General features: G+C 40.2%; 2 protein-coding genes across 4 annotated transcripts in view; both read left to right on the top strand.

Annotated features, from left to right (window-relative positions):
• tei (irregular chiasm C-roughest protein teiresias) overlaps positions 1 to 22,947 on the top strand; it is a 377,241-nt gene that overhangs the window by 112,408 nt on the left and 241,886 nt on the right. The window lies entirely within an intron of this gene.
• LOC109039551 (uncharacterized) lies at positions 798 to 4,195 on the top strand. The gene is made up of 3 exons (XM_019055056.2): positions 798 to 1,070; positions 1,781 to 1,879; positions 3,772 to 4,195. The coding sequence occupies exons 1-3, from the start codon at positions 1,041 to 1,043 to the stop codon at positions 4,117 to 4,119; spliced, it is 477 nt and encodes a 158-aa protein (XP_018910601.2). The 5' UTR covers positions 798 to 1,040; the 3' UTR covers positions 4,120 to 4,195.

The following is a 22,947-nucleotide window of genomic DNA, read 5'->3' as shown; positions in this document are numbered from 1 at the left end:
TTTCATATTTTGAATTATGTCCAGAGTTATAAGTATGCTTAGGAATCAAATCAGTTGGTGTAATTAAAGTAATGTAAATGGCTTATTTGATACTTTCAGAGGTATAAAGTGATGGTGATGGTAGTGATGGCTCGTCGTCTTTAAATAACTGTTTACAGGGAAAGTTTCAAGGTTTACTGAAGATAATAGGAATCTTTTTCGTTTTTTTAACAACAAACACTCCGCACCGCTACTCCTGCCCTAGAGGATAATGCTTTAACTAATATGGGACGTAAAATGAGCATGGTAAACAGCTCATGGTTTATGTTCAACAGTTTCTCAGAATTTTTTTGATTTTGAGGGGGAAAATTAGGGGAGGGTGGGGTTTCTAGGGCTGCTATATTAAGTGTTACAAGGGGGAGGTGAGTCAAAAATGCCTAAAAAGTGCGTTGTGTAATTTATGAACGCTACCCTTGTGTTGAATTGAAATACTTTGCGCTATCTGTGAATCGAAGATATAGAACCGAAGCTTCATGTCTAAATTTTGGATTCCTCTACAGTATTTTTCACAGGTATCTCAGTTTAACCTCAGTTTAATAAGTAAGCGACAGTCCAAATGATGATTAATTCCCTTGAAGACTTTACCGTCATTTAAGTTGTTTACGATCATAAAATAAGTTCCATCAAAGGTAGCAAGTTAGGTGGAAATACAGGAAAATACGAGGAAATTTGCCACCTGTGAATGACATTGAGTGCAAGAAAAGGGATTCCGCGCATGACAACTTGCCCGAAATTAAATTTGCTCTCAGACCTTGCGTGTTAGTGCATCCTTCTCATACATCGGCAAAATTTGCACATTCGGTGCAGCACATTTGCATGCATGAGCGTAAAAAACTATTTACGTCGAGAGCACCCGTGTATTCAATTCTTGAGTCGTTGCTCAGGGCCGATCGAAAAATTGGTTTGCCAGCTGGTTGGATGGTTTTACACAGGTCCTCTTGATTTTACGCATTTTCAAATTTTTCTCGCAATTCCGATCAGAAGAATTCATTTGTGCCACGATGAATCTCGTTCACGTCCTTCTTTTCATGGTAAGTACTCTTACTGGGATATTTGTTTTCACTGATAATATCTGTGAGCGTATATTGTTTTCTACACCTTGAAATCTATGAAACCTTGCAAATTCACCTCCCATAATCACCAAATTTTCAAATTATTCTAATTAAAAAGGTAGCCAGTGCTTCTAATTATGTGTTTTTATAATGTATTTTCTGCTTAATTTCTGTTTTCATTTCCTTTTTCCTTAAATTATCGTTGCAATGATCTGCAATATTTTGAGTTCTCATTTAGAAAACGTGTTTTATATGACTTGAAATTGTTTTCAAAAATTTCTGCACCCCCGTATTTTTGGGGGAAATTTTATGACTCAAACTTTTCTGCGAATATTTTATACATGGGAGTTAGAATATAGCTTTTTATGATATGAGCTGCCTTAATTAATATGCTTACGACTTTTACAAGAAAAAATGAAAGATTCTCAACGTCGCAGATGTGATTGTTGCTTCACTTTTTTTTAAAAAAAATTCTGGAATGAAATATATAATTTGTATATTACCTGCTGCATGCAAAGAAACAGTCCTTACCGGGCGTCAAGAATTGAGCGTAAGTATTTTGTATGCGCGGTCTGGAAAACATTAACGACAAGTTCATAGTAATGACGTTACCTTTACATTTTTATTATTTACCCTTTAAATCTGGATAGAACTTATTTACCATCAAATTATTTAATTGGTTTCAAAAGTTTTTGATGATTGTGGTGGATGGCTTCGAAGAAGGACCAGTAGACAAAACCGATGAAGGCCGCGGTTTGATCAGACTAAATCGGGAGCAGCCTACTACGGTGAGTTAAAAAAAAAAAATATGTGTCAAAGAAAAAACTTGTCATTTCCATCTTTGGTTTCATTTTCAAAGTATTTAAATATCTTTTAAATTAAAAGTATGCACATTTTTCTCGTCGTCTCGCCTCCCAAAAGACGATCTCTTGTCGCGTAAAGTTTTATCAGAATGAGAGTAGACGCGCAGTTGGACTTCATTTTAAAATTTGGAGCCTCTATTTTTGGTTCATCCCAGGAGGCACCCATGTGCATTAAGGAAACTCATTGCAAAACTCTAACTTAAGCCTGCGCATTGTTTCTAAGATGAGCCAAAAATAATAGCTAATGGCGAAATGTAGTCCAGCTTTCATTTGTGAGTTGTTGAAATGAAAAAAAGACAGTCACACAATATAAAACATCTGTGTTGTGCCTCCAAAGGCCCTGTGCTGCGGTATAGTACAGCTGTACTGATATCATGTAGTTACTATATCAGTAATATTTGTTTAACAATCGTGATTTTGGTAAAAGTAATACAACCAGACAACATGGTGATGGTTGGTTGGTTGCGATGCTCTATCAACATCAATTGTTTTATCACGTACCACCGTGAGTAATACGTCAGGAAGATGTAGTTAACTAATTTCGGAGCCGCATAGCAGATTTATACTGGTTACTGATTTTAATGGTATACTATACTAAAACAGAGTGACGTGTAGTATATCAATGTCTACACGTAAAAGAAATAGTCGGTGCTGATGACGAAACCTTCTGTTCATAGGGCTCCTACACTTTCTTTGTTATACTTACAGAACTTTTGTGTCGTGAGAACAGAACTTAGGTCGTGAGCACAGAGTACTCCGTCCTCATAACGGAAACTTTTATAGCTGTATCAAAGAAAGTGCAGGAGCCTTATAATCAGAACTATTTGTTTCGGTGTAAACTTGAACACCACTATCAATTTGCGACTTTGTAGACTTCCATTCATGCACTATTCTCAGTTCTCGCGCGGAACCCCGTATAGGTCCTCTCTTCTGTTCGACGAATTATCCATAAATGGACATGAGTTTAACAGAAAGGAACCAACCTACATAAAATTGAAACTGAGAAAAAGAGGATTGAAGTTTCATTCCTCTATAAGACTCACTGCAGAAAATAAACTTTAAATCTTCTTTTCTTAGACTAATTTTTTGTCGACTCAGAGTTTTTGGCAGGAGAAAATATACAGTTAGTGGAATTCAAAAACATTCTGAACTCAATTTTTTCGAAAATGTGGGTCGGTTCCTTTCTGACAAACTCGGTCCAAATACATTAGGAAAATAGGTTTTTTAATTTGAGAAAAAAATTGAACAAAAGTGGAGAGTTTTAAACACCGTAGCCAAGTTTCTAAGTTTGGCGAAAGATTTGTCATTTCTTCCTGTTAATACATCTGTTCTTAAAATGAACATTTCGTACTCCAGTAAATAAAAATATTATGCGTACCTTTCTTATTTGATTTCCCCCCATAGTTGACTTTTTAATGGTATCATAATTTTGAAGCAGCATTTTTATTTCCGTAATGCCCGTTGCAAAAGCATCGAAAGTATAAAGCGAATACACTTTCGACCAAAGTAAGCCTCACGAAATAAAAAGTTACCGAGTTCCCTCTCATTCTTGATTTTTCAACAGATTATTAAGTATTTGACTTAAAATTATATGACTATGAGAATATGATTTCACAACGCATGAGAATTCTACGAAAAATTCCATCGAGGTAAGTTGCTCAGTTCCTCGTTAAAAAGGTGAGCTAGACAAGAAATTAGGCAACACGTGAAATGCGAAGTTATGATGATTCTATAGTTGAATCCGACCAGATTAAAATTTCACTCCCACTCGATCACTGTTTTTTCATATTCTTTTTTCTATTTTTTATCGGGAACAGCCAGGCGAAACGGTGGCAGAACAGAGTCTGGTAACCAGAAGCGAGCATGGAAATCATGTACATGGCGAAAAACGTACAAAAAAAGGTGCTGCGCACTACGCATCGAAGCTCTACCATGCTGTAGCGGGACATAAAAAAGGGAAGACGGATAAGGATAAATCTTCAAAGAAATCAAGTATCAGTAAAATCTTCTCGGGGGCGCTGTCATTGGTTAAGAACCGTAAGGGACACAAGGATCATAATAAGGAACATCATAAGGAACATCAAAAGGACCACAAAGGACATTCGGAAGGGAATCATGTAGAACCTCAAGAAGAGCAGGGGTCATCGGCACCACCTGAATCATAATTCCTTATGTCGTACCTCCTTGAGGTAATAATGAGAAGCCACAAATGCTCTGCATTAAACATTATTTACAATGATACTTGATTTGATTGATTTTTCTTCTCTGTTATTTCCTTCCCTTTCTCCCTCGTTTAAAACGCATCGGAATTGCTTGCAAACATAGTTACGGACCATTAAAAGATTACCTGCTAAGCTACTCTCAGGGGATATACGAGGTCTGAGCTAGCCTTATGGGGTTTTACGAGACGGAAAAAGTCTCTCACGGTATGCTCGAAAGATTCAAATTCAAAAGTTTATTGCTGTACATTAGCCATGGTAAGCTAGGCTCGATACAGGTCACAATGGGTACAATGAAAATTAGCAGATCAGTTTGTTAATAGGCTGGTTGGGTTATCACAAATTTTCGTAAGTTTTATCAAATTATCTTAGGTATGAACAATTTTCTCAGATTTTAACAAATTATCTCGGGTTTTGACAAATTAACAAAAGATCTCCAAGCTGTGTGATCTTTGCGCAGATAATGTGGGGAGAGAGGTTGCCCGTTTCAGTTTCGGATTGGGCACCCTCTAAAAGAAGTCGACGGAAATTCTTAAGAAGGGATGCCCGTAGGGCGACGACGAAGATATTTTTTGTTGTCAGTTGCTGTCAGTCGTTTGCGTTTGGGTGTCGCAGAGCGCCCAAGTGCGAGCGACATATATGTATGGATTATTTTATTTTTAAGTGACAGCCTTTCATTAGAGTGAGCTTGACCTTCCTCTCCTCGTAAGAGAGGCTTAGAAACCCCCCCCCCCCCCCAACTAGTAGCTTACGGGATACTTGAGCGGCCCCATCGCCTAATTTAAAGAATGAAAAGCTGGAAGTTCGATGGATGTGCCTTTCCTTTAATCGCATGCACGGAGCTCCAGATCCCAGTCAAACTTTGCCGCGGGTGGGGGGGAAGGGGGAGTTCCGCCACCGCGGGAGCGCCGGCGGGGCGCATTTTTAACGGGAAGCGCCGTAATTATACGACGCCGTTAATAACTCCACGCGACGCGCCGCGCCGCGACGCCGAGCCAAAGTCATAACGCCGCAAACTTTGGCATCTTGTTTTCGCCAGATATTGCAATTACAATATTACACTTCCGCGTGTGCGCACACCTTGTTGCCGGACGGTAATTCGTTATCACGATAGAGGATGTGAACTAGAAAAATAGTCGTAACTACTTTCTCCTCAAAAGCTAACGTAGAAAACGTTGCAAAAGGGGAAAATACTTGAATCAAACCCCCGAACGAGATGTAACTCGTGCTTTTAACACAGATTAAGTGCAAGTTAGATTATAAAAATGACGTCTATTGTGTTTTTTCTATTTGACCAATGTAAATTTTAAATCCCTTGTTATGTATTTTTTAAGAGTTAATTTTCAGTTCCTTGCCTTAGCTGTGTGACTTGATTTTATCGTCAAATTTTGGAGTGAAAATATGATGCGTAGTGCTTTAATTCGTACCTTATCCAGAGGGCTATTGTCCGCATGCCTCAAAAACAACGGTCCAGCAAATACCACCTGTAAATACAACAGGATTTGAGAATATATCTATCCCCAGAACATTGGCATTATTTTGTGCTTAATACTGTCCAGACAGTAATTTCATAACTTTTTGAAATGGTTTTCAGCAAAACTCCTAAACTTATCAAGGGAAATATTTTCAAAATACTTTTAGTAACAGTCTCCGAAAATGAACAAACTCAAGTACCTATACTGGAAGGAGGTACTGAACGAAAAACATGTATATCTTCAGGTAACGTAAAGGAGTCTTAAAGTTCTCCAACTTGCAGAAAAGAAGCATCGTTATTCTTACAATACTTATAGTAGTATACATATGTAGTTATAGTATGCTCCTTATGCGGTTAGAAGTATTCGTATCCCAGTGACAAATGTCACGGGGATTGGAATCATTGCTCTCACAAAAGTAGCAATGAAATTAAGACCAGACAAGTAAATAGGACCTGTAATCCACTAAGAGCATCGTGAGAACAACGGTTTTTTTTCTGTGAGTAGGAACATATAAGTTTTTTTAAGGGAAAAATATGCTGGAAAATCATGAACTGCAAATACCAATGCGAAATACAAAATTATAAAACAACATTTAAAAAGTTTGAAGTGATTATTTAAAATTATTTTACTTTTATTTCTTTAGACGCCAAAGTGCCTTTGCCTGTCAAAACCTTGAAATTCGATTTTTTGAAACAACTGCACCGAAAATCATCCTTCTGAAATTATGCCTCAGTGGGTCGTTACATTGACAGTTTCAAATACAGTCTCTACTGAATGAATTGGATCGCATTTACTTAACAAAGAGGAACCAGCGAGCATTACAGTATTTTCAAAATCATGCAACTTCTCCTTTTCTTTTATAAATATTAAACATGCGTACAGTACTACAGTATAGAAATGTACACAAGTATCTTCCCATAACGTAACAATATTTTGGGGGAAGCTAGAACTATTTGCTATTCTGGGAGAGTTTTTTAGATAATTGTAAAGAAGCAACATTTTTACAACACTGTAACCTCCCTGGTTCCTTTTTGCTAAATACGATCCAATTGAACAAGGACAATATTTAAGACCTGGTAGAAAGTATGGCATATCGACGGTGAAACGACCAAACCACGTATCTCGGTTTGCGACGTTGCAGACTTCCTGTCATACTTTATTTTTTAAATGAAAAACTACTTAACGTCCAGTCTAGAAAATTTCTGCGATTTTTCCTCTTCGTGCGAAGAAAATTCTGTGAAAATTTCGAGGAATGATATTGATTTGGTCTACTTCAAAAAAATAAAATGTGAGCGTAGATTTTTAAACACCGCAAACGAGATACGTGGTTTGGTAGTTTCACCGTCGATATGACCTGAGTTTCTCGAAAATATTGCCGCATGTGGCAATGCGGTTGAAGGTAGTAACTTTTCGTGCAGCGCTTTATTGCTCCTCGCGTGGTTTTTTCTCGTCTTTGGCGAAGATTTCGCGCCAACCCTCCCTCACCCGTATATGAGGGTTGGAGGATTTGGGTTATTTCTAATTTTATGTGTTTTATGAGTTCGGTGGAGAATTTCATTGTTCCTAATGTAAATTCGGCGGATCCACATCCTGTAGCAATCATTTTGCCTATCTTGTGTGCATCTCCGCTCTAGAGTCCCTTTATACCCAGAGTAACGACAACTCGATTATCAGCTGACTGGCAGCCGACCTTGGCTGGCCATGGAGGCCGAAACTAGTGCACTCAAACGAACGATATTGGGGGATAAGGATCAGGAATCCTGCGATGTCTGTCACACAGAAACAACAACATCAACAAATTGATCAATTAAAAAGAAAATGAGATTGGTTTGTGAATAATTTCTTAATCTATTTTCATTTTGGACCGATGGCAATAACAATTTACTCTTGATAAACCACAATTAGGTAATATTTTCATTATTCTTGTTCACATACGAGGTACCGCCATCTTGGTGCACTAGTTTCGGCCTCCATGAGCGAGAACCAATCAGAATTGGATTTTTTTTTAGGCCACTTTCAGCCCAATCCTGGCCCAACCAAAAGTGAGTTGTCGTAACTCTGGGTATAAAGGGACTCTACTCCGCTCGTTCTACCATGTTTGGAGTCAATTTGTTTCAGTCGATTGGGTTGGCTACAAAAAGTTGGAGGAGGACAGCAAAATACACTGAGAATACGCATTCAAATACGTGTGATGATACTCCATAGTATTTTTACCTTGTCTGATAATGTTATACGGTATTTTTCATTTTTGCGATCAAAGTTGTTAACTTTACGAAAAACGAAGTGATAATATCGTGCGCGTTACTAAGTTTTTCAATACCTATAATTTATCGAAAATTTAATTCAAGATAAGACTCCTATTTTTCTAGATTATAAAGTATGCATGATAAAGTTGCAACAGACCCATTCTTTCATCAGTGTAATCATTATCAGCCACTTTAAAATTCACTCGTCTTAGGAGCAGCTGATCCAAAGACATAAAGACGGAGCGCTCGTATCTAAAAGCACGGGGAAAAAGTGAAGCTAGGTTCGGCGCTGCGCGCTTGTGTGAGTGTGTAAATGAGCGCGGGAATCCATGGCGGCAAACGGAAATTTGATTTGAACTTGTCCTCTTGATTTTTGCATATTTCTTCTTCGAAACGTATTTTAAATTCCTAAAACGAATATACTAAGAAAGTTTGGTCTGCGTCCTAACATAATACACCTACTTTTGCTCGGTAACAGGCAGTAATCTCAGATAAAGTTAGTTTTTCTTCTGCTTATGGTGGTTCTGCAGGTTCAAACAGGCCGTTACAGTTCTAGATCAACGTTACTCCCAAATGAAATTAATCTGTCGACGACCGACGGAAACTAACCTAGAGTTAAAAAAATATGAGTTTGTACCTGAATTTGGGCAAAAATCAACCTAAAATACTTTGTTTCCGCAATTATTTTATTCAGTTCCCGCCCTATATTTGAATTCAAACTTGTCCCGATTTCGCCGCCAATCCTCTAGCCAATAGTAGAGGTGGTTGAAAAGAAGCTTCATTTTTTGCTTTTAGCCCTCCGTCTTTATGTCTTTGAGCTGATCGCACCGAAAAATCGATCGAAGTATACAATTTGAAAAATGAAAGGCATGATAGAATTGCTATAGGCACTTGTGCAGCAAAATCTCTCACTCTTCGTGGAAGCGATCAATAGATCGCTGGGGGCACCGTGCTGAGTCGATGGAACAACTTAAAGCTGTGCTAGGATGAGGTTGTGCTTTGTCTCTGTGTACCACTTGCGTTAATTAAACCTTAAGTTTTTTGGTGAAGTTCAGAAAATTTAGTCAAATTTAAAAAAAAATATGGCCAAGAGTACATTTCCTATGTAACAGTTTTTGGACCTTCACGAATACATGCCGCCTGCAAGAGAGCTTTCAAGTAAACTCCTTTACTGCTTTATCTCCCAAGTGAGACTTCTTCGGTTTAAAGTTGGGTGCCACTTCAGGACCCCCCCCCCCCCCCTCACGCTTACTTGTCGTGTCGTCCGCGGCCCTCTCGAGGAGCTCCTGAATGGAGCGCCGGAAGGCATTCGGCTCAAATCGCGTGAGCAGCGAAAACCCGTGAAACCACCGTTGCCGGCTGACAGAACTACATTCCGCAAGAAGGAACTACTATTTCTGGCTCATCCACCCAAGCACCTATCTGCGTAAGGAAAGTAACCGAATATTGGTTGTTTTTAAAATGAGACGGAGATGATAGTTTCTGATCGCAAAATGTAGTCCATTACGTCTAGAGTCCCTCTATACTCAGAGCAAAGACAATACGAATCCATTTCTGATTGGTTCCCGTAATTTTGGCCTCCACGGTGTCACAAACGGGAATAAAGCTTACATCTTCACCATTTGCTAAGATTATAAACTGGAATGGACCGGGGAATAAGGGGCACGGCAAGGAACAAATGGAATGAGAGAGGGAACGGAGACAGGAATTCGGGAACGAGTTGATCAAACATTCAATTTATGTAATCTTTATTCTCGTTCGTGACATCCATGAGACGCGTTGACTCAACTCTCCCTACAAACGGACTTCAATCAGGTTGATGCCAACACCAAAAATGTCGATTGAACCTCATTTTGCAATGAGTAACTATTTCTGGTTCATCCATAAAAAGACCTAACTACAACATTATAAAACGGACTCATTAGGCCTTTCTTTCCATCTGTTTGTGTGTCCGGGACAAAACGAGAACGGGTCCTGCGTAGGCGGATCCAAGGGATGGGGGGGGGGGCGTCCCCCTTCGCCCGAAAAAAGAGGAGAAAAGGGGAAGAAAGAGATTAGGATGGAACGGAGGAAAGAAAAAGGAAGGACGCTTGTATTCGATAATTATTATTCATGATGAAAACTCGAATTGCATATCAGATTCTTTAAAACTTTGGAAATTTTCTGGGGGAAGTGGAAGCCCCCCCCCCCCCCCGTTCAAAATGTCTGGATCTGCCTGTTGTGCAGAGCTAAGGGAGAACGCCGTATGAGCCATCGGACGTTGCCAAGTTTCCTCCAGTAAAAACCGAATTTACTTGGAAAATTGTGATTATTATTTTCCGAAAATTTCAGACAATTTTGTACGCAATTCGACCTAAAATATCTGAAAATTTCAAGGAAAAATATGCATGTTTGTTGTCAGAAATACGTGTTTTAGCAAGGGAAATTTGGCAACTCCGAATGTACATACGGCGTTCTTCCTTACCACGGCAGTATGATCGTCGGGATCGTGATTGTTCGGAGCAGACGGCAACCGGGCCGAGAGCGACTTAGCTGAGCGTTTACGTTGAATGGTTTTCGTTTCAAGAGGAGTCTTTTACCTCGCTACTGCAGGGGTGGAGAAAAGGGTGCGGATTGGTGGGCTCACATCTCGCGTCAAATGTGCGAACGTTAGTCGGAATTTCTCAAGAATCAAAGAGGAAAGGATAAATGGTCGCTGTCTTGAAAAGCTTCAAAACGCTGTGCAAGTCTATTAGTAACTTATATAATGAAAAAAATTAGGTCATAAGTCCCGAGTTTAGGCTCAGTAGTACTACGTTTCTCAATTAGGAACTACTGTCGCTAGGTCGTCAGTAGAGTCCCTCTATACTGAGAGTCAAGACAATTTGAATCCATTTCTGATTGGTTCCCGTATTTTAGGCGTCCACAGTGTCACAAACGGGAATAAAGATTACATTTTCACCAATTGCAAAGATTATAATCTGGAATGGACCAGGGAATTACGGGTTTGGCAAGGAACAAACGGAATGAGAGGAGGAACGGAGAAAGGCATTTGAGAATGGGCCAATCAAAGATTACGAAAAACGTTCAATTTCTGTAATCTTTATTCCCGTTTGTGACATCCATGAGCCGAATTGTCTTGACTCTCAGTATAAAGGGACTCTAGTCGTCAGCAGTGTTCGAAACTCACAGGCGCCAACGCGCCATATGCGCCTAGGAAATCGGTCATGGCGCCTAAAAAATAAAGGCTCTGCTCCAACGTGGCCCCTTGAAATTGCCCCACCAAAAGAATCCTAATTTTTCTGTTTAGTAATTTTTTGAACTTTCAACGCACGGCACCGGATTCTGACTTTTCACTAAATGCGCCGTGATACGTAGGCAAAAAGTCAATTTTTCCCCTAAAAAATCTACAATGGCCCCTAAAAATCGAGCTTGATGGGCCACACGGCTCCTGAAACGCAAAGGCGAGTTTCGAACACTGCTCGTCAGGCACTGTACTCAGCAGAAAATGCTATTGGCTACTATCATCCGGAAGGGGGCTAAATGTGGCATTCCTGTTGGGGTATATGGGAGGGAGGCACTTGTGCTTTGCTTATCAGTGCTCATCGCGAGGCCAGAAATGGGCGCGGCAGCCGAATGAATTTCGGGCGTTCTGTCTCAAAGCCCAAGTGTCTGGCACTCGTTCCGCATTGTCTGCGGTCCTAACTGGAATCCGAAAGGCGGTAAAGGTGCAAGAGTTCGCACTTCCGTGTCCTCAACAGTGAAACACGGCGTGCTCGCAACCAACTTGAGCTTCTCGCCAGCCTCGTGGGCAAATTGTCAGATACGAACTTCGGAGATGAGTACTTTTGTCTCTTACGGAGCTGGCATTTTCTTCTAACTTAGAATTCCCACGCAAGAGTCCGGCTGCGTTGCGGTGATGCGTGTCGCGGAGATAGTTATGTGATGCCATACGATGTATCACCACTAAAATGTGATGCCATACGATGTACTACCACTAAAATGGAAAGCTCCAGAGCTCAAAAAGAGCTTTCAAGGTTGAGGCGGCAATTGAGAAGGTAGCCCACCTTATGGCGAGAGCAAGTACTTTAGTTTGCTTGCCGTGGCTGTAGCCTTGGATTTCCCACACAAAGTAGCAACCGCGCTAATATATTAAGCGCGCCATGCATATGACGGAGAAGGTCCTGATAATTGTCGAAGTAAGCAGTAGTACCTACATATAAACCTAGTACCAGGTTAATTATTAAAAATGCATCAAATCCTACATATATTCTCTTAAGCAGCGCTCTCCTAACACTCAGTGTTAGATTTTTCTGCTTGTTCGATTTTTTTCTGTGCATTATGGAGAGTTTGACTGGACGCAGAGTGGACTTTCTCATAACGCGAGGGACCCTTCCTACAATAACCTCAACTTTGAGAGTTTTTTTGTACTTAGGAGGTCATTTCAAGGAAGGCTAGTACCGTCAAGGTGTTGCTCGTGAAATTTCACATGAGTAAAAGTAAAAAGTACTTCACAAATCCTCATGGCGCATACAAGAGCTTCATTCTCGTAATTGAAGGATGGGAATTATAAACTTGGTGAACCTCATGTTGTTAAGATTGTGCAACTATTCCTGGAATCCAGTGGTCTAAAAGTAACAATTTTCGCCCTGAAGATAAGACTAAAATGTGAAGAAATAAAGCCTCTTTTACGGAGAAGATCTGCTTGCAAAATCTGAGCAACACCTGATGACACATGAGCAGATTTTGAATTTCCACCCTTATTCCTAAAAACATCTATTTTACCAAGAGAAATTTGACAACGTCTGAATGTTTATGCGGCGCTTTTCCTTTAGCTCAGCAATATTTGTCAACTGCTAAGAGAGAGAAACCGAGAGGGCGGGAGGGTCGTAAAGATACGGGGAGACAATAATCGGGAAGAGATAAAATGTGAGCCGCGCGTGGAAATATTTAAAACCGCGGAGACGGGTGAACCGATGCGAGAGATATCGCCCGAGAAAATATGTCCATGGCAGAAGGGAATTGGGAAGAGGGGCTATTAGGGCGGGTACGAGCTCCGAAATGATGGGTGGCTCACGGGAGATGTCACGTACGGGATCTTCGGGTTTCAATTTTCAACTGAGAAATTCATTCCGAGGAGAGACGTGAATTCAGCTCTAATCTTGGGAGTATCTCGGTCGGCTAAGCCACGACTTGCTGATGGAGCTCGCGTTTTTACTAAGCGGAATCGTTACGCTTACAATGCGCTCATAAATTCTCAGCGCAGATTCCGGACCAAACTACTTTCTCAGTAGTAGTTGCATCGTTACTTTTGTGGTTAGGGCACACGCAGATTGTGTAATGAGCCACTGAACAAGAGCACCCTACCGGGATAGGCAAAAGAAACGCTCTATACACACCACACTGAAAAAAAAAAAAAAAAAAAAAAAACACACACATTGGATCTATAGTCCAGACTCTTAAAAACATCGACAAGAAAAAATACTCTTGATTCAATCGGATTTATGCTTAAATCAAGAACCAAGCCTCTTAATTTGAGCGGATTTCCTTTTGATTTAAGCTTAAATCTGATTGAATCGAGATTCCGTTTTCTTGTCAATGTTTTCAAGAGTCTGGACTCTAGATCCAATGTGTTTTTTTTTTTTTCCAGTGCATTCAACGATGTGTCACAAGTGGGGGGGGGGTGGATTTGAAAATGCTGATTTTCTGCGGGGAGCGCTTCTCTCGGGTGAGGGGGTTGGGGGTTGTGACCCCCCAAAAAGTGTCACCTCGATAATTAGGACAACCGTCCGAATCGGAAAATTTTAACTCGATAATTGAAAAGTTATGGCGTATCGATCGTTTCTGTTGCCCATCCCGGTACATGCAGAGAGTATGGACATTTCGGTAATTTTGGAGGTTTGGTCCTGAAACTTCAAGGACCCAAAATGGCACCAACCTACGAACTAAAATTATCCACGATGATTTATTAGTACAATTTTTACGACTCGTCGTCTGCAAGCACGTATTTGACCTGGATTTTGCATTTTACTCATTTTTGCGGAAAGACGGTCATTTACGAACCTTTGCCCATCTTGGTTTGATATTGTAATCTGAAAATTGGCAGCGGTATTATTCTAGTGTTTTTCATGCTAGAACGTTGGCTCCTCATTCGGGCCCTAAGAGCTCCATATTTCGGCACGTCCGTACACTCTCTCCATCTAGGTCTCTCTTCATCTAGGTACCTCAGCCTACACAGGGGGAAAAAATTCCGCATTTCCGCATCAATATCTTTAAACAATTCACACAACAAGAAGTTCAGAAACCAACTCCCGAAAAAGGTATTATCAATATTTATATCCAATATTTGTCTTTGTAGAGAACCTATCTTTTCCGCACCTTTCGATCAGGTTTCTAAAATTGTGTAACATTGTAATATTGCAACGCCTACGCGACACAGCTAGCGATTATGAAAATAAACAGGAGTAGAAAACACGACCCCTAGGCTATCGATGAAACGGTTGTTACCCGTTGAAATTCGTCGGTTATGACAATGCAGTTTCCCAACCACTCAGGAAGAAAGGTTCACAGTTATTTAAAAGCTGAATTCCACGGACAAGTCACGAGAGTAAGAAGTTGGCAGAGGCAGCGCCAGAGAACGGAGTAGCAAGATTATGTAAATTTGATCTCTCTCGTTTCAAGAACTCGGCTCGCTCCTCTCTCCACTCTCTTTATTTACTTTCCCGGCTTATTTTTTTGAGTGCAATGTTATGATTTATTATTTCGCAGAGTCGTCTCAGAATCGCACCTTTTGTCCGCGGAAATTAGCTATTCAGCGCACCTCTCCTTTGCATTCCTAATCCGTCGGCTCCCAAGTTCAAAAGTTAATTGTTAAACGAGGAAGTTGTTTTATTCTTTCAAGCCGTGATTTTATTCGCTTGATTATGCCGCGCTCCAACCATCCTCTTTCCCCGTTTTACCGTTGACCGAGAGTGTAAAAAAAAGTTGAAATTGAGGCTGTCTTCGATGCAACTGAGGACATTAATAAATTCATGGTTTCTTCATCACGAGAGTTGAAGTTTTTCACTTACCTTATAATTCAAAGTTCGGAACCCGATGAAACTTGCTTCGCTCTACTTTAGATTTCCCTGCCTGCTTTCACTCACGATCCGGTTTTTTTCGCTTTAATCTATGATAGGCTGTCTCCGATGTACTGTGAGCGACGCGACGCACAATGGATTGAGTCCATTAGAGAGGTTGGACATTAAATATTTGACGATAACCGCGAACTTTGTTGTTTATTTCGTCGCATTTTAAAGTTCAAGGGGTGATTTTAGAAGAAAATTTCACGAGAAAACCACTGGAACCACTTTCAGAACCTCAAAATTGTGTATAAACGGAGTTGATAGCGTTTAAAGTTTCCAAATTTTGTCCGACCTCTCCTATTGACTCGATCCACTGTGCGACGCGGCGCGGTGACGTTGAGTGTCTTTCTAGAAAGGAAGGAGTTACATAAAATCCGGGCTACCAATTATTTAAGAAAAATCCGAAGGACATTTTTATTATATTTTTAAGCACGCCATTTTATTGCATGCGCACTGTGAGAGTGAAGTTTGATTTCTTACATCTTTGTAAAGAGCCCCAGAATATCTACTTGTTTCAAGCCCTCTAATCGAACTTCATCGCTGTTCCTACCATCAGCAGTCCGCTGGAGAGGATAGGACTTATTCTCACAAAGCATATTGCGTAGCCGTACGAGAAACTTAAAAACAGAGGTCTTGTTCTAAAAATTCAAAGAAGAAGAAAACATTCTCATTGATACTTAAGGGCATACCTTCAACACATAAAGGGTGATTATTATGAACTAATCCTGGTTAAGAAATCTACAGTTTGTTTCTTGATAGAGGGAGATCACGTTCGAAGGGTCGAAGATTGAGAAAAAGGAGTAGGAACAATAATAGGAATAAAAAGATGCCTGACTTAGATTTAAGCTAGAATGCGGCGAATTTTTGTTTTTGGTCAATAACCTTATATCAGACGAGTACCAAGCGTTTATATAAAAATAGCCGTTTAATCAGTTAACTCTTTCTCGTTTGCGTCATATGCTTTCGTTGCTTTTTTCAGGTGCTAATAGCGTATTATTGCACCACACTTTTTAAACTAGATTATCAATTGATTCAACCTTTCGGTTGAATAATACTGAGTGGTTATAACCGGTAGTGCATCGAAACCAATTGCTTTTACTTGCATACATGAAGAACGATATGAAGAAAACCCCCGCTATTGATGAAAATTGAGCCAGGTAAATCCTACCTCCAGGCACGAAAAGAACAAGACGTTTGAACAAATATTCAATCTTGTCCATGAATCGAATTATTCTTTCCGTAAACGCTTCATTTAACATTTACCATCTATTGGGAATAATCTTTATGCACGGTTGCCTTTGAAATCGTAAACCTACTATCACATGAAAATGACTTTTCGTAAATGTACCTCCGAACGAATCCGCACAAAAGTAATAGTTTGCGTCTTGAGAAAACATTTCATTACTTGTGTGAATAAATGGGTATTTTTTGCATTCTGTATTACCTGGGTTTCTTTCCTTTTATATTTTCTTAATTAGGCGTTGAAAGTTGCCTTTTCTATTTTTTTCTCATAATCTTTTTCCTCCGAAGTATATGATTAAAAATCAAGTTTCAAGATGGCGTAAGCCGAAAGGTGCCTCAGTAATAATATATATTCAATACAACACCTTGGTTCTCATTCAGATCTACGAAAATCAAGTTTTGCGTTCTCATCAAGAGCTATGGAGTCACCACAGCTGAGTCCAAATCCTTTACTGTCCTCGTTTTTTCCACTATTTTTACAGGGTTTACTTTGGTTTAAAAGCAAAGAGAACAAAATGAAATGCGAATTTGTAAATAGTTAGTCACTCAATTCAAATGGAACCCTAACATGAGACCAATTAAAATGCCTCCTAAATTAAATCTGCAGCTTTAAGGCCTCGTAAAAAGGTGATTAGAAGGATCCAGAACTTGTATCTTGACTTTTGAAGCGTCCCGTTCAGTGGAAATGTCGAGAATGAAAAAAGTTTCAAAGTGTTTAACGCCCCAAGTTTCTTCCGCAGGAGTGAAATGAGGCAAGTTTAAAATTATGACCGAGCGAAGAATAGTTCACTTAATAAACAATTTATGAAGTGACTCTCTCGGCTACAAATTACCGACGAGAAAAATTGAATCAAGCAAAAGGATCCCACGTGATAACTGGTCAGTAATTATTCAAGTCGAAACTACTTATTCAACAATATTAAAGTTCTGGAGTTGAAAAATTTCCCCCCTTAGATCTTCAACAATCTTCTCAAAGTTTATCATCGCTCCATTGGAGAAAGTCTCCTTTTTTTCTAAGATCTTGGTTTTAATGAAGTTGAAAAATTGATTGAGTCAACACAACGGCCTCGAAACCCTGCGTCTGCGTCCTAGCATTCTCAGCCTCCTTGAAGTTGCGAAAATCGAGTGCAAATTTCAACCCATTTCTTTTATTTTCGTGCAGGAATAGTTGTGCAGAATGAGTATCAACTGTCAGGGGATTGGAAAACCATATCGAAAATATGATTTTTGTTTATCAACCTCCGCAAACCACGGAATTTTCCAGTAGCCAAAGAGTACGTTACGGGGTTTTGATTCTAATATTAGAAATGTCTCCAAATATCTTACACATGCAATTATTCTACCCAAAAGCGACGTGAAAAAATTTTCTGGGAATTTTCCACCCCCCCCCCCACTCTCCTACGATAGATTTTTATCAGTGGACTCCCTATTCCATTTAAAGCACCTTTCTATGCAGAAGTTTATAGGCAGTGCATGTATTTAATAAAACGTTCCAATATACCCAGAAGACCACGAAAACGAACACAGTACCGAATATTATTGTGTGGAAACAGTGGAAACTTCACTTGAGAATCAGGAGGAAGAGTCACGTGCGTCACTCCAGAGTTTCTTGCAACGCCTGCACGGAAAAATTTAAATTTCTGATTTGACAATTCAATTGCTAAAACAAAGTGACTGCAACGTTTCAACGTAGATTTTACAACAAAAAAATGCTACTTTAACCACTATTGTAAGTTAATTTAACCACTGGGGTGGTTAAAGTAGCATTTTTTTGTTGTAAAATCTACATTGAAACATTGCAGTCACTTTTTTTAGCAATTAAATTGTTAAATCAGCAATCTATTTTTTTCCATGATGAATTAATTAATACAGGTCGTAAAATGAATAACTCCTTAAAATTCTGTAAAATTGTTTAAACTCTCTCAGAAAAAAAAAAAAAATCCATTTTACTTATTTCGCATTTATGAATACACCCCTGAAAACTACGTTTGCCTACGTCTAAACATCGATTCGCCCCCTTTTGTGCCACATACCTCAAGAATCCCCTTCGTTTTTTTAATTTTCGCAATATTTTTAATCACGATTTTCATAAAAATATAGGCTAATTCACGCGCGCGAAAACAACCTTGGAGAGGAGAGGACGGAGGTAACCAGGGGTTGAACTCAATGTTCACCTCTCCGTGCTCTGACCGTTGTACAAACGTCACTTAACTTAATTAAAAGTAACACAACATACATGCATAGCATACGTGCAGTTCGCTGCATAGTGTGTGTACAGGGCGGACCCTGCACCCCTCCTCGAAGTTCTCGGCGAAGCCTCAATGCAATTAGGAGCTTATTCAGCACACAAAGAACATTCCGGGTTGGTGGAGGTGTAGGTACCCTGCCATGATAAGGAAGAACGACGCATGGGCCCTCGGACGATGTCAAATTTCCTTCAATAAAGCTCCAATTCCCAGGGCATCTCGTGAACATTTTTCTACAGGTTTCCAGAGAATTTTACTCGTATTCAGATTTAAATTATTTGAAAATTTTAAGAGGAAATATCCTCTAAAATCAATCATCCATCGGAGGAAAGTAGGCTACGTCTAAATGCACATAAGGCATTCTTTCTTTTCCCTGTCCATTTCTCCTGCATCAATGCAATTTTGAGCGGATGGAACGTCGGTCATCGAGAGAATCCAATGCCTTTCGGATCAAAATTGCGAATCGTTTTGGATTGAGGATAAAAACGCGCGCTTGCCGCGGCAACTTGCAATCACTACTTGTTCAAAAATGTGAAGTGTGTCAAAACGATGAAGCTCTAAAAAAGTAAGGCAAATTCCTTTGGAAGGCTAGTTGGTTTTGGCACAGTGGTACTTTTCGGTGAAGGAAACCAGACTATTGGTAGCATTTATAGCACACTGTTAAAATTCCCGCGTTTATGGTTTCTTTGGCACTTTTTGGGTGTTGATCAAGTAAAATTATTTGGTTGTACAACAAACTTCAATGTATGTCTATACAAGTCGCTTTTACAGCGCGTCCGGGCGCTCTGCGACACCTAATTGCCATTCTTTTCTATCGACCTTTCTTTCTATCTTCCTATTCTTTTCTATCTTTTCTATACTGGTCACCCAGTAAATTGCACCTTGTTCTTTCATCTCGAATGCCTCCTATCCACGATTTTGCTCGGCGTCCTCCACGATTTCTCCCAGGAGGAACCCAATCTAGTACCTTCTTGGGCAATCATGTCATCCGCCAAAATTTAATGTCAAATCAATTGAAACCGTAGGTCACTCCGAGACATCTTAGGATCATGGAAGTGTCACGCTGGCCTAATATACTCCCGTTTTGCTCGTTTCTGATTGCGACGTACTAGTTGAAAGTGGCTAGCGCATAGATTGTCAACTATGGTATCAGGTTTCGATCCCAGTCTGTCTTGGCTAGTTTTTATGGGCTTTGAGTTAGCAAAATGAAGTTGGCAAATTTACACCAAAACGAAACATAGGCGGAAACAGGCAACGTGAAATACAGTTACACATTTTTTTAAAAATGAAATCAGGTCGAACGTACTTTTCAAATTATCTTCAAAACAAACCGGCGAAACCGTTTCTTTTTTCTTCAGCTCCCGTAAATGTTGCAAATAGAGATATTCCCCATCAATATCAGCGGTTGGGGGTGGGATTGCGATAGCGTTATTTGCCGACGCACAGTGCGTGAAATCGGGGCGGCAGCATTGTGAGTTTGCGACGGCGACGCACCGTCGCGCGGGTTGCATACACAAAGAAATCACGGCGCGGTGATTCGCTGCGCGCGGCCATTGTTCGGCGAACTCTAATTAGAGCGGCGGATCGATGAGCGACAAAGCCTAATTGAACCGCCCGACGGAAGAAGCGCGCAACTGTCGCAGGGTCTCAATGACGTGCACGTTGCTCTTCCGAATTAATTGGTCGCCAGTGTCGCGGGCAGAATGTCGACTGTGACAAAGGTTATCGCGCGCAAGAGTCAGCGTTGCTGCCGATGGATCTGGTGCTGGTGTTGTTCGGGCTCCGCGCAGTGGCGTGGCGTGCTTTGCGATGTATCGATTGATCAGCCATTTAAACCTATGGAAAAGGATCGATATACAGGGTGTTTGCAACGAACACCTTAATAATCGATTCTTTACCATAGCTTCAAATGAGGAAATGTCGATAATCGATCACTCACGCCCCGCCACGCCAATGAGTTCCGCGAAAAGCCTATCACAACGGAGTGGTGCTAGCTCCCTGTTTCCGCCATGAACCCTTTTTGAACCGAACTTGCGGATCCAATCCACGTTTGCCTATCATCAATTATCGATAAGTATTTGGTAATCCGGTAGCGTAGAAGGGAAACTATGTAACAAGTTCTTCGTGGATCAGGTGTTGAATGTTACGTATTAAGCTATGTTAATGACAATGGTGGGACAGAAAATTTAATAGGCTAAGTTTTTATCCTATCTTGGATTTTGTATATTTCTTTTGTGTGTTTTCTATTATATCGCTTATATGGATTGGAGCTAATTGAATAGAACACCCTTTTTACTTGGTAGGACAGTGATTAACTTTTCTTTGCTATACTTTCTTTCATTTTGTAGCTTTTTGAGATTCAAAAAGCTTCAAAAAGCTCCAAAGATTCAGGAAGCTTTTGGACAATGATTTATTATGCGACTACGAAGACATACAATAGTAAAGAGAAAAGAATGACGATCATTTGGATGCATTTAACGAGAATCATCCGAACTACATTTCACGTCACCTAAAACCTTCGCATATTTTTTTTTTCTTGTCCTTATTCTCTTTTAAAAAAATGGGAGAAACGCAACTTTTGAATTTTTTTATATATTTTTAGATTTTCACATAATTTCAAGTCAGGCAGTTGCTCGGTTTTCTCGTAAACAGTTAAACTACGAGAGAAAATCTGGTAACATCAAATGTAATTAACCTTTAGATGCCCAAGCCGGGTCAAATTGTCTGGAGGAATGCTAAAAACTCGTGCTCCGCGGGTTGTATGGTGCTGTGCTTTAGATGTAGGTCTAAAATACCTGCATCATTAAAAAAGAATCAGACATCAAATGGAAAAAAAGAAAAGAATGGAGTGTCAACACTGTCGAAGGTAGTACGGACGTAAGCGGTTATCGATTCTCAACTATTTTCTCAAATCTGAGCGACACCTCATTCGTAGCATAGAGAGGAACATTGCGAGTTTACGTCTCGCGCCATAGCGCCTTCAATTTTGCAGACGAAACACGGACATCCATAGACCACGAATAGTTGTATCTTTGCGCCGTCATCAACGCGCGTACTTCTCCTTCCTCTATTTCCATGTTATGATGCCTCCGTTTGGCTAATTTTTATAGTGGCACTTCAAAGATTACGTCAGAAACAAAGCCGAGGGTAGGAGACACGTAAGAAGTTATCGATTCTTTACTTTTCTCCCAAATCTGAGCGGCACCTCATTAGCATCATAGAGCAGAGCGTTGCGAGTTCACGCCTCGCGCCATCGCTCCTTCAATTTTGCAGACGCAACACGGACATCCATCGAACACGAATAGTTGTATCTCCGCGCCGTCATCAACGTGCATCCATTGCCTTGCTCTATTCCTATGTTTCCATGTTTTTTGATCGAAAACTGAAAATAAAATTTTTTAACCTATATTATAATAAAGTCACTCCTTTGAAATTTAACGAAAAAAAGTGAAACTGAATCTGGTATGGTCTCTATATTTTTTTCTGCAGGATTCATGACCAATATGCTACCCCCCTCCCCCTGTGCTTTTATGAAAAAAGATCTAAAGGCTCAATACCTGTGTATACAGGGTTCTTTCTTCCCCTTGAGAGCAGGAGTGTGTTTGAGCTCCTTTACAGGTCGGTGCTATGTTCGTGGTCTCCCAAGCAGGTATGCGTGAGTCAAAAGCCCCCGAGGTTCTCGGTGCAGGGAGTGCAGTTTCATTTCCGATGGTGCAGCATGCTTTTGCAGAAGGGTGCGACATGACTTGGGACCGTGCGGTTGCCATATTTATCTTGGAAAGAGTTCGTCGAGAATTCTCATTTACTCACGATAAACTGTCTTCAGAAGATTATAGCTTTTTGATATCCTTATAACCTTCAGAATAACGTGAATGATTATTTTTGCTTGAACACTTCAAAAGATTGAGTAACAATTGAACGTATTCATGCTAAAAGAAACTATGTCCATCGCAAATCCTATGCACATAGTTCCTTTTAGCATAAACACGTCCAATTAGTCAATTATAAGGTAAACAAACCACGTTTAATTTTTTTCATCTTCGTGTGTTTTTTTGTTTTTTGCCGTTACTTTGCGAGAAAAGTTCCATACTCCTAGAGGATGCCTGTCATTCTTAATATGTTCGAGCGCCTTCAATTTCGTATGATACTGTGCAACACCTCTGTTGCGAAATAGTCGCTTGAAGCGGCGCGGCGGGTGAGGGCGACCAGCGTGACACGGGTAGTGGCGCCTACAAACCTAACTGGGATACTTCACGCATTGCGCAATGCGTGAAGTATCCCTGTTAGGTTTGTAGGCGCCAGTGCGCGAGTCGCGCTGACAGCACGCCGCGCCGTGCTGCTCTGCTCTGTGTTTGGCTCTAATGTTTAAGAAAAAAATCAAATGTATGTAAGACAATTTTTTATTTTAAACGCTTCCCAACATCTTCTGTGTAAGAAATGTCTGCAATTTTCTTTTGGCGGG

This window comes from Bemisia tabaci, chromosome 1, assembly GCF_918797505.1.
Source record: "Bemisia tabaci chromosome 1, PGI_BMITA_v3".
In the NCBI taxonomy this organism is placed as follows: Eukaryota; Metazoa; Arthropoda; class Insecta; order Hemiptera; family Aleyrodidae; genus Bemisia; species Bemisia tabaci.
Note: the sequence above shows the minus strand (reverse complement) of the source record. Positions and strands in the feature narration are given on the sequence as shown.

What these genes read in the sequence shown, in the direction of transcription:
- LOC109039551 (XM_019055056.2), top strand. Translation starts at nt 1,041, where the DNA reads ATGAATCTCGTTCACGTCCTTCTTTTCATG. An exon ending in TTCACGTCCTTCTTTTCATG is followed by an intron (nt 1,071 to 1,780) that starts GTAAGTACTCTT and finishes TGGTTTCAAAAG; the next exon opens with TTTTTGATGATTGTGGTGGA. An exon ending in ATCGGGAGCAGCCTACTACG is followed by an intron (nt 1,880 to 3,771) that starts GTGAGTTAAAAA and finishes TATCGGGAACAG; the next exon opens with CCAGGCGAAACGGTGGCAGA.